Source organism: Acinonyx jubatus, chromosome D4 (assembly GCF_027475565.1).
Source record: "Acinonyx jubatus isolate Ajub_Pintada_27869175 chromosome D4, VMU_Ajub_asm_v1.0, whole genome shotgun sequence".
Classification (NCBI taxonomy): Eukaryota; Metazoa; Chordata; class Mammalia; order Carnivora; family Felidae; genus Acinonyx; species Acinonyx jubatus.
In genome coordinates, this window is record NC_069391.1 from 2,123,851 (window position 1) to 2,137,577 (window position 13,727).

General features: G+C 56.9%; 1 protein-coding gene and 1 long non-coding RNA gene across 3 annotated transcripts; one reads left to right on the forward strand and one right to left on the reverse strand.

Annotated features, from left to right (window-relative positions):
* Positions 1-7,241: 7,241 nt before the first annotated feature.
* On the reverse strand, positions 7,242-11,489 carry SURF6 (surfeit 6). 2 transcript variants are annotated; one of them, XM_027051694.2, is made up of 5 exons: positions 11,286-11,489; positions 10,089-10,292; positions 9,433-9,521; positions 8,114-8,326; positions 7,242-7,996 (listed from the first exon to the last, which is right to left on the reverse strand). In XM_027051694.2, exons 1-5 carry the CDS (start codon positions 11,377-11,379, stop codon positions 7,517-7,519), a joined length of 1,080 nt encoding a protein of 359 aa, XP_026907495.2. In that variant the 5' UTR covers positions 11,380-11,489; the 3' UTR covers positions 7,242-7,516. The 2 variants fall into 2 exon arrangements, with proteins under 2 accessions (XP_026907495.2, XP_053060371.1); XM_053204396.1 differs by lacking the exon at positions 11,286-11,489 and adding an exon at positions 11,053-11,252.
* Positions 11,490-11,573: 84 nt separating this feature from the next.
* On the forward strand, positions 11,574-13,581 carry LOC128312054 (uncharacterized). The gene is made up of 3 exons (XR_008290841.1): positions 11,574-11,924; positions 12,812-12,896; positions 12,989-13,581. It is a non-coding gene; the product is annotated as an uncharacterized LOC128312054 (long non-coding RNA).
* The last annotated feature ends 146 nt before the right edge of the window (positions 13,582-13,727 follow it).

Consider the following 13,727-nt stretch of genomic DNA (forward strand, 5'->3'; position numbering starts at 1 on the left):
GCCACCCAGGCGCCCTGAACTGTGCATTTTTAAATGATTTGTTTTGGGGCACCTGGGTGGCTCAGTCAGTTAAGCGTCTGACTCTTGATCTCAGTTTGTGGGTTCGAGCCCTGTGTCAGGCTCTGTGCCGACATCATGGAGCCTGCCTGGGATTCTGTCTCTCTCTCCCTCTCTCTGCACCTCCCCAGTGCATATGCACACAATCTCTCTCTCTCTCTCTCTCTCTCTCTCTCAATAAATAATAAACACGTGAAAAGAAAAAAATCATTTTACGTTGTATGAATTCCATCCTTATAATTTAAAAAATCGACTGTGTCGTATTTTCTACCATTGGCTCACAACAAACAAGTAAAGGCCACTTTCTGCCCCCGATTCAACCCCAGCTTCCCGGTCTCCCAGTTCCCAGTTGGGCGGTTCCCCACTTGTGCCGAGCCTGTGAGGGCTGGGCCTCTGATGGGCATGCGGGACCCAGACGTAGGCCTGGGCGACAACAGCGAGGCCCTGGGGGAGCCCAGCCCGAGGTGGGGGCCTGAGGACCACCGTGTGGCCCCGCGAGGCGGCAAGAACCGTGGTCCAGGCCAGGAGCAGCCGTGGAGCCCACGAAACGTTCCCAACTCCCAATGGGCCGAGGTTGGCAACGCAGACCGGCAGGTGGGGCAGAGCCGGGTCCACCGGGAATGAAGGAAGGAGTGTGGCCCGCGGCCACCTGGCAGGGAGCCCTCCCCGATGGTTACAAGCGCCTCCCTCACCCATCAGTCACAGTATAGTTTGTTTCCTCAAAACTTTCTTCCTGGTTCGAGAACCCCTCTCCTGTCTTCACCTGTCCTGCGGCCACCACTCCCCTGGCCCGGCCCTTAGTCTGGGCGGGTCTGTTCAGCCACGTCTTTACTCAACAGGCCTTCTTGCCACCCCACCCCCCACCCCTGCCACCAGACGCTCGCCCACACGCCTCAGGACATGGGCTCCTGCCGCACACTTGGTGGCTCCCCAGGGTTTGGGGACCAGCCCGCCCCCCGGCCCTCTCTCGCCCGTGGCCCTGAGGCTCACCAAACTCTGCCCAACCCCCAGATCTGCCTCAACACCCCTCCTTGGATCGGCCACCTCTCCAGGCCTCACCCTCGTGTACTGCTCCCCTGGGGGGGGGGTCTCCCCCAGCACCACGACCCCGTGTGCGGAGCTGTGCCTCAGTCCCCCCCGTAGTGCAGTGGGCGCTGCCCCCTGAAACCCTCCCCACACCACCGGACAGAGCGTCCTGTCCCCTCCAGAATACAGGGACTGTGGGCAAAGATGAGACCTCTTGGCATCGTGCCTCCGACAGGACCCGGTGCAGACTCGTTCGCATACTCGGTGACTGTCCGTCACCTGCTGTGCACCAGGACACCAGGGGCTGGAGAGACTGGGGCCCCTCCTCACCACCACGCTCTGCCGGGACCTTAAGTGCTGCCCCTCTGTCACTCTCACTTGAGCTCTGTGGCATTTCACTACCGGTGTTACGCTCAATTAATAGAAGTAATTTAGAAGCAGTATTTTTTCGATTCTCCGAACGGTTTAAACGGAACTAAAACGATCCCATGGAAGTTCTGCACTGATTTTTTCTGTTTGTCTACAGCAGGGACAAACTTCTTTGGAAGTTTTCTCCATTTCCTTTACGAAAATCAGTCTGCTTTAACCTTCCACCTCTTCCCAAATCAGCTTTGCCAAATTATATTTCCTAGGAAACTACCTGTTTTGTTCAGATTTTCAAGTCTATTGGCATAGAGTTAGGCAAAGTACCTTTAAAAAAAAAAAAGTTATTGTGAGACAGCGCGTGCACAAGCAGAGAGGGGCAAGAGAGAGGGAGAGAGAGAGAATCCCAAGCAGGCTCCACGCTGTCAGCACAGAGCCTGACGCTGGGCTCAAACTTACACACTGTGAGATCATGACCTGAGCCAAAATCAAGAGGCGGACGCCTAACTGACTTGACTTGAGCTGTCGAGGTGCTCCCTGATCACGGGCTTTCAAGTCTCTCCTCTACCCTTGCCCGCTTCCCCTTTTTCATTTCTTAGTTTGCATTTTTTCTTGTTCCTCTTTTCCTTCTTCCTCTGTTAATAGTTGATAGTGATGATGTCTGACTCATATTTCCTTTTATCCGTATCGAGTCATTTTCTGTCTCTGTTATTGTTGATCAGGGTATCTAATTTACTTATTCGTATTTCTTCTTGTTTCTTCCTCTAAGTAATTACATCAGCTCGTTTCTCTCAGCACTGCGCCAGCTGCAGCCTGCCATGCTGATGCCCCCGTCCCCTTGCTTTCTTCCCAGGAGTCGAGAGATTTTTAAGAAATTATTGGAAGGGTAGCAACTTTTTATTGTATGATTACTACTGGCTATAATTTGAGGTTAATGTTGCCTGCGGTGCTTTAGTTTATGAAGATTTATTTTACAGTGAATTAATGTTCACGGACATGTCACTGTGACCGTCCCCGGAGTCTTTGAAAAGTTGTATTTTCCATTCTCAGTACACACACCAGACCTGAATGGGTAATCGTGTTCCTTCAGCGTTCTGTGTCTCCCCTTCATTGTGCAGGTTAATGACGTGTCATCAGGTGGACAGATACTCGCAATGACTGTGTCTTTGTTGAGAACGTGCTTGTTGTCATAAGAGGTCCTTTTTTCTCACCCAGGGCTCGTGTCCCTGAAGTCAGGGACGCCAAGAACCTCCAGCACGTGCCCTGGGCCTTCTCTTTCTTTGCATTCACGCCAATTCCTTGCAAACCTTTTGTCAGTGAGCCGATCTGCATCACATCTTCGTAAAGTGTATTTCTTACCCACATCACGGAGTTCGGGCTCACTTTGTGGTCCGAGTGGAAACTCTGCCCCTTTGATAAGGGAGCTGGGGCGATGTTTACTCTTGGTCCCGTGAAGTTCTTTGAATTTGTTTTGCTCTTTATAGCTCTGAAAGACCTTTCACTTCGGTTGGTTTCCTTTGATGTACTTTTTCAATACTTTGGGATTTCTCTTTGCGCCTTAACGCTTTGTCGCGTTTCATTTCCTTGTCTTTTATTATGCTTCTTGGTGTGTGAAATTTTAGGAGTGTTTATTCTTCGTCTGCTCCTTCTAATTTTATTTCCATGACGACTTATTTTACTTCCACTTTTTCTCCGAGCTTGTCTGATGTTTAGTCACCTCTATGTGCAGCATGGGGCTTGAACCCACACCCCGAGATCAGGAGTCGCACACGCCACCGACTAAGCCAGCCGGGTACCCTTTCATAGTTTTCAATCCTTCTGCTGACTCACCATCTCCTCCATAAGGTCATTTTTCTACTTTGGGCATTCTTTCATAGAGGTGATTGCTTTTTTTCTTTGCTTTCCTGTATCGTGTGATATTATGACAGACCTCACGCTAATTCCCATTTTGAAACACATTTAAGAACAAGGATCTTCCTGGGGCGCCCGGGTGGCTCAGTCGGTTAAGCTTCCGACTGCGGCTCTGGTCGTGATCTCACGGTTTGTGGGTTTGAGCCCCACGTCGGGCTCTGTGCTGACAGCTCAGAGCTTGGAGCCCGCTTCGGCTTCTGCGTCTCCCCCTCTCTCTGCCCCTCCCCGGCTCGTGCTCCCTCTCTCTCAAAAATACATATTAAAAAAAATTTTTAACAACCCAAAAAACAAAACTTCCTGGCTCTTCCCCCGGGCACCAGGTGGGCTGCGTTTCTGTCCCCACTGGAAGTTATGTGCAGCCACGTGATGTGACCAGTGGAGTGTGAGAACACGTGGCACTTCCAGACAAAAGCTTTCGGATCCAATGTCTGGTCGGCCTGTTTTCTCAACTGATAACCTTTACCGTCAAGAGCGGTTTCAACTTCACAGCAAAACTGCAAGGAGCCAGCGTCCTCATCCCCAAGGCCACCTCGCCGCCTGGTATCTAGACCTACAAGCAGAGTCAGGCCCCAACAGGCTCTGAGCACCCAGTTACGAGGCCAAAGTAGGAAGGTTCAATTCACTAAATGGACAGAAACGTTTGCCGTTTGGTATTAGAGAAAATCCAGGGGAACGTCTCGGAACATGTGGGCAGTGCCCGGCCAGGAAGGAGGGCTGCCGTAGCCGTGCACCGAAGAAAACCTTCTCAGGCACTTGGACTGAGCAGCCATGCCGGGCTGCCTCGGCCAGTGAAACAGCAGCAGCAGCAGCGAACTGCACGTAGCTGTTCTTTTGTATTTCATCAGATATAGTTGTTGAAGAGTTCAAAGTATGAGCGGTTCTGTGAAAACGCCCAGGAGCGCGTGCGGCTCTGAGGAGTGCCAGGAAGTTCCAGCCGATTCTGTACCTCTCCTCTGGGGGATCAAGGCTCCAAACTCAAGCTATCACGTTCCAGAGCCTGGAGACCAGAACGTTGCTGACGTTTCGGCAACTGCCTCGTTCACCCCGCAGGACTCACAACGTGCTCTCTAGAAACAGCTCCCCGGGACGTAATCTCAGATTGGCTTCCAATTTGGCATCACGAGTCCACGGGCCAGCTAGGGAACTAGGAAGAATTCGGTGACTTCCTCTGTTGCTCAGCCAAAACCTGGAGTCCCCTGAAGTGCACACTAAGGTAAGCGAGGCTTCTGGAAACTCCCTGGAATAAGAGGAAGGTCAGACGCCCCAGTGGAGACGTAGGCTTGCTGGAAGGGCCTTACTGACCCTGTTACCTGCTCATGTGCCCAACAGGTTGTCTGGGAAGGATCCAAGAGGCACAGCTTTGCCACGTGCGCGTTCAGGCATCTTGGAGAAGCAGCACAGGGCAGGTCTCCTCCGAAGCTGGGGTGCTGGCATGAAGCCGGAACTGAGCTCAGGGCCGACGCAGGTGTCAGGACCCGACCGCAGGGAACACACAGCACCTTTCTCCCCACGGGCCACGTACGCAAGGCTCCCGTGACCGGTGCAGTGAACTGGATGAGCTGACCCACCAGGGTCTAGAGACAGCTCTCTCTGCACGCCCCACCCCCACCAGATGTGATGAACCGAAGCCTCACTTGAGCTGCCTGATTGGTCCCAGCCACTCACTGAATTTCTCAATGTCCATCCGCTCAAGTCCTAGGGCCCCTGGACAGGAGAGAAGGCAGGCTGTGCTCCTTCCCAGACTCACCCAAAGGGCCAGCGGCGAAAGGAGACTAGTGCTGAGCTTAAAAATAAAACCACCAGGGGCACCTGGGTGGCTCAGTCCGTTAGGCAGCCACTTCGGTTCAGGTCACGATCCCACGGTTCGTGGGTTTGAGCCCAGCGTCAGGCTGTGTGCTGACAACTCAGAGCCTGGAGCCTGCTTTGGATTCTGTGTCTCCCTCTTCTCTCTGCCCCTCCCCTGCTCACACAGTCTGTCTCAAAAACAAACATTAAAAATAATAACAACACAATTACCAGTTACCTTACCAGCAAAACGTGTTTATTTAGGGCGGCAGAGAACGGCAACCCGGGACATGCAAACGAGGGCGAAACCACAGGCAAAGCCGACAAAGGGGATTATTTTACGAGGAGGACGCTGGGAAGGGCTGTCCTGACCCAGAGACTCACAGCGCAGGGCGAGGGCCATTCCTTGCTGGCCAGGTCGCTGGGTGTCTCACAGGAGGTACAGCGTCCTTCCCTGTTGAGCCTGTGATCACGACGCTTTCCTGTCGAGGACGCTTCTGCTGAGTCGGTGACACTTCCTCCCACGATGGACGCAAGTCGGCACAGTGCACGAGTGCTCCTCTCTCCGGCCTCCCGACTGCATTTCAGTGAGCTTTCTCCCTTTATTCCTTTTCCCACCGCCACGGCCTTCGGGACACTTGGAACCACTGTTCTGGGCAGGTGTTCTGCTTGGGACAACCTTCATCCAACCCCCTCCACCCCGGGAAGGGGAGCTTCCGCCATCTGGCTCTGGAGACGTTCTGACATTAGGCCCTTGAAGATTTCTCCCACCACGCTGCACTGTCTTCCCACACTGGAGGCGACGACACCCAACAGGGGTCTATCGGGCCTCCCAGACTCGCCCTGGGAGTTTCCCTTGGCCACATCCCACTGCCCACTATTGTCCCTGGAGGAGTTGCTCCCGCTGCCGCCTGCCGCAGGACACGCGCTCAGCACGGACACCCGGGAGTCAGGCTCCGCCTCCCACAACCACCCACAGGTAAACTCTAGAGTGTGTGTTTAAAATTCCAAACACGAAACTCTGACCACCTCTTGACCTTGACAACGAAACCCTGCCGTGGCTGGACACCACACCTGGTCTGATTCGAAACGAAACGAAAACGTCCTTTATAGACCAGATGCTCAGTTCTCATTGCTGCTTCAGAGACGCGCAAAGCGTGTGCTTCCAGACACGCCGTTCTGTGTTGCCAGATCGAGCTCGTGACTCTCCTCCAGACCTTCTACATCCACCAGACTTCTGCCTGATGTCTCCAGGCCTAGGAAAGGAATCAGAAATCTTCCGCTCTGGGCAGACGCAAGGCTCCAGTCCCGGGGTCGTCAGAGCCGCTCTGCCTGCTGGGAGCACAGAACCCCTCCACCGGGGGGCGGGGGCGGGAGTTCTTTACTCCTCACGGTGCCGTTCGTTCTCAAGTCAGCTTTGTCCACTTTGGCCACACCAGCCTTTCCGTTACAGTCCGCTGGGTATGTTTTAAGTTTACTTACCGTGAGAGAGAGAGACAGACAGACACAGACAGCACGAGCAGGGGAGGAAAAGAGAGACAAAATCCAAGGAAGGCTCCACACTGCCAGCGTGGAGCCTCCCTTGGGGCTGGAACTCGTGAACCAGGAGACACAGCCTGAGCCGAAATCAGGAGTTGGACGCTTAGCTCAGTCGTTAGCAACCGAGGTGGCCTTCTGCGGTCTGTTTCTTAAGTGAACCTGAGTCAGAACGATTCTGTTAACAGCTTTAACCCAACAGAATCTATGGGCCATGAGCCCCCCCGCGCCCCGGGGCTTTGCACGTCTGCGCCCCTTCTGCCCCCCTGCAGGTCTGCGTGGAGTCCCGCTGCCGTACTGGGCATCTTTCGTTTCCCTCGCGGAGTCCGAGCTTCGGTGTTTCCTTTGTCTCCCCCTTTCTTTCCAGCCTAGTACACACCGTGCAGATCTAGCCGGCACCCTGAGGCTTTGAGCGTGTGTTCGCCTAAGCGCTACCTCTTGTTCCTCCTACAAAACAGGCCCCGGGTAACTCCCTTCCGGCCGCACCCGGGTCAGCCCGCCCTCACCGCAGGCTCCGCCTCTGGCTCGGTCTACGGAGATCCCTCCCTTCCGGGCGGGTCCCAAGGGCCATTCCCGCCCTGCTCGTGGAAGCTGGGACGAGAAGGGGCCAGGGAGGTGCCCCCCTGCACCCCCACCCCGCACCCTTCCAGGGAGCTGTCTGGCCTCCCGAGAGAAGGCGGGAAGCCGGACCCGGTCAGTCCTTGCCGGGGTCCAAAAGACGCGGACCTCCGTTCCGGACGCCGTCCCTTCCACACGCGAGCTGAGCGCACGGAGCCCGCGTGCCCAGGGGCCCAGACGGCGCCGGCCGAGCCCCCGGTCAGGGACGCGGCCTGGGTCCTCACGCCAGGCCAGCCCGCTCCAGGTCCCGGGGCAGGACGCGGCCCTTCCTGCGAGCCCGGTCCAGGCGCCGCTCGGCCCGGGCCGCCTTCTTCTCGCGCAGGTTCCGTCGCCGCCTGTCCTGCCGCCGCCGCGCGGTCTCGGCCGCGCGGGCCGTGCGCTTCTCCCACCTGCGCTTCCGCTGCGCCCGCCGCTTCTCCTTGCGCTTCAGGGCCTCCCGCAGCAGGCGCTCGTCGCCCCGGACGCGCACGCCCTCGGCCCTGTACAGCAGGTCGGCCCACTGCATCTTGGCCTCCAGCTCCCGCGCCTTGCCCTCGTCCTGGTCCCGCAGCTCGGCCAGCCGAGCCTGCCGTGCCTGCAGGCGCCCCAGCAGCTGCCGGTAGTTCTTCCCCGTCAGCGGCGTCGGCTTCCCCTTCAGCTTCCGCCTCTTCTCCTTCCGGCGCTGGGCCCTGCCGGCCGGCTCCCCCGCGCTCACCTCCACCTTGCGGGCGGCAACCCCCGTGAACTCCAGCTCCAAGGCGCGCCTCTCCCGCCACCCGCCTCCGCGAACGGGCGGCCTCGGGCCACGGGCCACCTGGCCAGCCGGGGTGCCTCTCACCTTATTGAAGAGCAGCCCCAGCTGTGCCCCCTGCCGGGGCGGCTCGCGGGGCGGCTCGCGGGGCGGCTCGCGGGGCGGCTCGACAGCCTCCGTGGCCTTTGCCACCTTCTCCTTCGCCCTCAGTTCCTTCCGCTTCCTCCTCCTGCGGTCCCGCTCCTGCTTCCTCCGGCGTCTTTTCTCCAGAGCCGCGGGAGACGGCTCCGAGGGGCTGCCCTGGAGGAGGAGGAGGAGGAGGAGGAGGAGGAGAGTCAGGGCGCCCTCACGAGGGCCTCCCCATTTCGGGGCCCCCGGTCTGGGATGTGGAATCAGGGCAGGAAAGCAGGTGAGGAGACGCCTGTGCAAGACAAGGTGCTCACTGAGCTCCGCGTTCCCCCGGGAGACCACCTGTCACCCGGAATCCAAGGGACCCCAAAAAGGACACGAGGACCCCCAGGTAAGAACCACGGCTTCCAGTTCCCAGACACGGACGTCGCGCCAGGGCCCTTTACGAATAATTCGACACAGATGTGTCCTTCATCGTTCTGCAGAGGAGGACAGGCCTAGCCAAGGACACCATCTGGAACTCGGCATCAGATCAGGACGCTCAATGCCCATGCTGACTATGGCGCTGTTCTGCCGGTGACTCACCTAACCTCTGCTCTCACAGACGGCCTTTTCCGTCTGGAGGCCAAAAAGAGAACACTACCAGACTGACCCAGACCTGCATGCAGGAAGGCCAGGCCAGAGCTCAGGCTGCCCCTTAGGAACGATCCCCAGGCTTGTCCCAGGGCACTGCACAAAGAAGCTGGGGGACTGTCCCACACAGCAACAGGCCCAGGGTACGTCCCCAGGGAAAGGGCAGGTGGTGGCTAAGTGAAAAGATTGTCACTCAGCACAAAAAACCCAGGAGGGTTAGGTCTGGTGCTTCCTGTGGCAGTCACCTCATCGCAGACCCTCGCCACCTCATAGAGCTATCGTGACGTGAAGAGGACCAAGCGCTGCCCGGTGTCGTGTCCAACAAAGGCAGCTTCCTTCGACAGACTGAGCCTCTCTCCAAGGACACAGGGAACCCACAGCACAGACTATACAAAGCAGGTGACCGTGGGAACTGAGTCTCCCCAAGATGCTGGAAACTACACCTGATCCCCTGCCAACCAAAACTGCCGTGGCCCTGGCAAGACCTGCTGCAGGGGTGGGAACAGCGGCTGCCCACAGTGGCTGGCAGAACTGAGGACCAAGCCCACAAAGGGCACCAAGGTACTTTCTCCTCCATGCAGAGCAGGAAAACCACTGCAGAAAACCACACTCCTTCCTACACCCCAGCAGCCTCCCCAACTTACCTGGCCCCGGGCCTCCTGTATTTTCTCACGTAGCCGCTGCCGCAGAACATCCAGGGCAAACAAAGACTCGGACTCCGTGACCTCGACGTCTGTGAGGAAAGAAGTGGGGAGCTAAGAGAAAACCCCCTGCCTGACCTTCCCGTCCCTTTTCCCAAGGTCCAGCTTCAAAGCCTGAAACCCCACACACTGTCCCACTCCCCAAGTGGCCACTCGTCGACCTGCAGGACAGTTCTAGTAAATGCTACTCTCCACTCCCCAAGCTGGACTGGCCCCCAGAACAGAACACCCCCGTGCGATAAGACAAAATGCTTCTGATGGGTCCAGACAAACCCATCTCTCGTTTCTTCCAATTTCTGCAGGCGGGGCTTCCCCACCTCTCCCAACAGGTCAGCTCTCGTGATGCCACTCTGGACACCTGCAGGCAGTGAGAGCCTCCTCGGGGCAAGGTCCTCAGGGGAACATGACCCTGCCCCTCACCAGACCCCAATGCCAAATGGCCTAGAACCACTATGTATTCCCTGGGATCTGTCCCTTGAAAACCTGCTCTCTAGAAAGTCTCAAAACACCCCAAAAATGTGCGTGACGCCATACTTTCTCATGTCCACAGAGGGCCATGTTTTCAAGGGATCTCAGTCAGCCCTGCCCCACATCTCCACCTGCAGGAGATCCTGTGGAGGTGAAGGCCTCTTCCTCCGTGGCTGCTGCTGGGTTTCTGGCCTTGGAAGCTGCTGGAGACTTCTCCCCTAGGGGTTGGGCTTTTGGCTCCACAGCCTTCTCCTCCCTCTCCCAGGATTTCTTCTGCGCTTTCTTCCTCTTCTTTTTTGGGGGCCCAGAAGCTTCTGAGCCTCGAGTTTTGTTGGCTGAAATACAAAATCATAAAGGGCTGAAGTCTTAACCTTTGTGACCCATCCAACCTGCATGAAAGTTTTGCAAAGCCTTTGATCCCAGGATACTGTAGGCGAGTCAGGACGGAGCATGCAGAGACCCCTGTCCTTTTGTAAAGCTCAGAGCCACCCACAAGCCCGAGAAAGGAGACTGGCCACAGGTGGTAAAACCCTGCATTACATCCACACTTGACCCAGCAGTCTGCTTATGAGAACCAAGATTGGACCTCAAAAATGTTCATCGCAGGGAAAAACTAGAAAAACCTCAATACTCACCTACAAGCACAAGTTAAGCCACCTGTCACATTACAAAGCACTACCTAGCCGTCAAAAACGAGAACACAGGCTTTTGGTTTTTTAAGGGATCAAGAGATATTTACACTTAAGCTAACAAAAAGAGTACACTGAGTACGAAACGAGACTTTTTAAAACGCTGAGACACACTCACAGAAGGAAAACTAATCTTTTAACGTATAAAGTTACAACCCAGTGCTAAGAAACCTCAATTTTCCTAACTTCCGGTAATGAGTAAGTTTGCCTGGCATAAAGACAAAAGGCCGTTCTCCGTCTAGCTGCCTGTCAGACGCTGATGCTCTCTGCCCCTTCGGGTCCAAGCAGCACTCACAAGTGCCAACCTCTGTCTCACCTGCTTGTGTACGGACTTCCCGGTAAACCCCACTGGTAGGAGCCGTCCCGTTCCCGCCCTCTCCCTACCTCCCCCATCCCATCGGGTCACCTCCTGCAAGCCCCGCAGGGGCCTCCGGCCCGGTGGGTTCCCTGGCACCCCCGAGCTGATGCCCACAAGCAAGGAAACAGTGACAACTGTACATAACCCTTAAGAGTCTTTCCACCATCTTACGGGCTTGCTTCACGCACCCACGTGTCTCACCCACCCGCAGGCTGCGCGGGGCGGCGCAGGGGCGTACCCCACCCCCAGCCCTGCCAGGCCCGACCCCGGCTGCGCTGTACCGGACTTGCGTTTCTGCGGCTCCGGGCTGGGCTGGGAGCAGATTTTCCTGGCCAGGGCCTGCAGGTAGGCGTCCTTGGCGAGCAGAGAGGCCATGGTCGCGGGTCCTGGGACTCTCCTGGGAGACACACACGCGACCCCCTCGCCACGCCACCCTCACCACGCCGCCGGACCGCCCTCGCCGGAAGCCGCGCGTGCGCAGCCGCCGCCAGCCGAGCGCCGAGCCGCCAGCGCGCGGTGCTCGACTAGCCAGGCCTGGCTCCGCCGGAAGAGACGCGCGGGGCGGGGCGCAAAGCATTGTGGGTCCTGGGCTTCCGTGGCCCCCAACCTCTTCCTTCGGGCGGGGATGGCGACGGTGCTGTGACTTTCCGGCCGCCGCGCCCACCCCCCCCCCCCCCCCCCGGCACGGTGCCGCGTACACAGTGGGCGCTCAGTACCCGGGGGCGACGGGACCGATCGGCCGTGGTTCAGCCCTCTGGGGACCCAGATCCGAAGCGGGACCCGGCGAGAGCGGGTCCGCTCCGAAAGCACCGCGCGCCCAGCAGGTGCCGGGCGGGCTGCAAGGGCGGGAGATGCCAGCGCTGAGAAGACACGCAGCGGCGTCCTCGGCGGGTCTGCGTGTGTATGGCCACCGGCAACACGTAAGGCAAGCGCAGGACGAGTCGGGTAACGGGGAGTGCCAAGGAGAAAGGTCCGGGAGGAAGGGATGTGCGGTGTCGGGAGGGAGGATGCTGGGGCGCTCGAGGAAGACCCACTGGGGTCTTTGCTCTGGGCAGTGCAGCCACAGGCTAAGATTTAGGACAAGGCTTATCCCTTAACTCACGAGGGACGGGAGGGGAGTGTTCAGCCTGAGGTTGGAGACCACCGCACCCCTGTTCCGCAATTCATGGCAGTGACAGGCTTTGTCACAACACCCAGCCCTTCAAGGGCTGCCTTGGGGTGAGTAGGGGAGGCCTTATTCCTCAAGGGAGGGAGGGCGCAGGGGCTTGGATTTATAAACTACAATTTCAAAAGCTATTTGAAAAGGTTTCTGACGAAGCAGTAAGCATGTAACTTTCTGCCCGGGATCTCTGCTGTGAGGTGACGTTTTGAGGAGAGGATGGCTTCGTTGTCCCCCACGGTAGATTTCCAGGACACTCACTGAGCCATAAACGTGTCCTTCCTGGCACCGTCCGTTTTCACCATCAAAGCCAGAGGCGCAGAGGAACAGGGATGTGGGAGGGGAGGGGATGATGTGTCCTCTTCCAGTCCACACGACCAGTCTGGGGTTCTCCGTCCCGTGTGACCATCTCCAGGGGGGGTCTTTGAGGCTTTGCTGAGGTCCTGTCTGGGCGGGAGGTGGTTGATGGCAGCAGCGTTGCCAAAGGGCCGGGAGAAGAGTTGAGTTCTGAGTGCGAATCTTGACTCATGGGCCTTATTCATCTGTGAGTTTTCTGGAGGGTTTGACCAGCGGATCCTACCTCCTCCCTGAACACCTACTCTGCTCCTTGGGTCTCATTTCCCCTTTCTGTTAACTCTTACTGTGCAGTGACTCCCTTCAGAGCTCGTGACTCGGTGCTGCCGACTCCCCTGAACTCCAGGCCCACATTTGGACATGAGACACATCGTCGTGGGTATGTACAGAACAGGAGTCCTGGCCTCCCCCGACCCCACCTCCCCTCACTGCCTGCCTTCTGCCTCAGTTAAGGCCACTCCATGCTTCCAGGCACAGAAGTCAGACCTTGAAGCCACCCTGCCTCCTCATTCCCTACATCTGGTCCTTGAGTGAATTCTGTTGGCTCTCCCTTCAAAGTACATCCGGAACTGTGTTTGACTTGTTCCAGACTGCCACCCTGATCCTGCTCTAGATTTCAAAAGGCTGTAAGAAATAGTAACCAACTGCAATGCAAAACGAAAATACACGTAAAAAGATGTTTGGAGGGACTCCTGTGTGGCTCAGTCGGTGAAGCGGCCGACTTCGGCTCAGATCGCGATCTTGCGGTTTGTGAGTTCGAGCGCAGAGCCCATTTTGGATCCTCTGTCTAACCCTCCCCCCTTGCTCTTTCAGAAATAAACACTCAAAAATAAACATTTAGAAAACCGGGGAAGTTAGAACGTGTCATGAGGCACATCTGGGTGGCTCAGTCAGGTTAAGCGTCCGACTCCGTTTTGGCTGAGGTCATGATCTCAGTTCTTGAGACTGAGCCCCATGTCAGGCTCTACGCTGACAGCACAGAGCCTGCTTGGGATTTTCTCTCTCTCCTCTCTTCCCCTCCCTCACTCTCTCAGAATAAACACTAAAAAAAGAAAAAAAAAAAACGTGTCATGATATTAGATGATATTATGGGATAATTGTTCACATGGGCCTGATGCTGGCATTGGGCCATGGAGAGTTGCTTTTCCTAGAGAGACGAGCTGACAGGCATCTAGGGGTGAGGTGGCGTGAGGTCCGCGGCTGATGTTCA

Coding starts and splice junctions, on each gene's coding strand:
- SURF6 (XM_053204396.1), bottom strand. CDS start 11,170: ATGGTGGAAAGACTCTTAAGGGTTATGTACAGTTGTCACTGTTTCCTT. Junction 8,327..9,432: donor TACAGGAGGCCCGGGGCCAG/GTAAGTTGGGGA, acceptor CTCCTCCTCCAG/GGCAGCCCCTCGGAGCCGTC. Junction 7,997..8,113: donor TGGGGCTGCTCTTCAATAAG/GTGAGAGGCACC, acceptor GCCGCCCGCAAG/GTGGAGGTGAGCGCGGGGGA.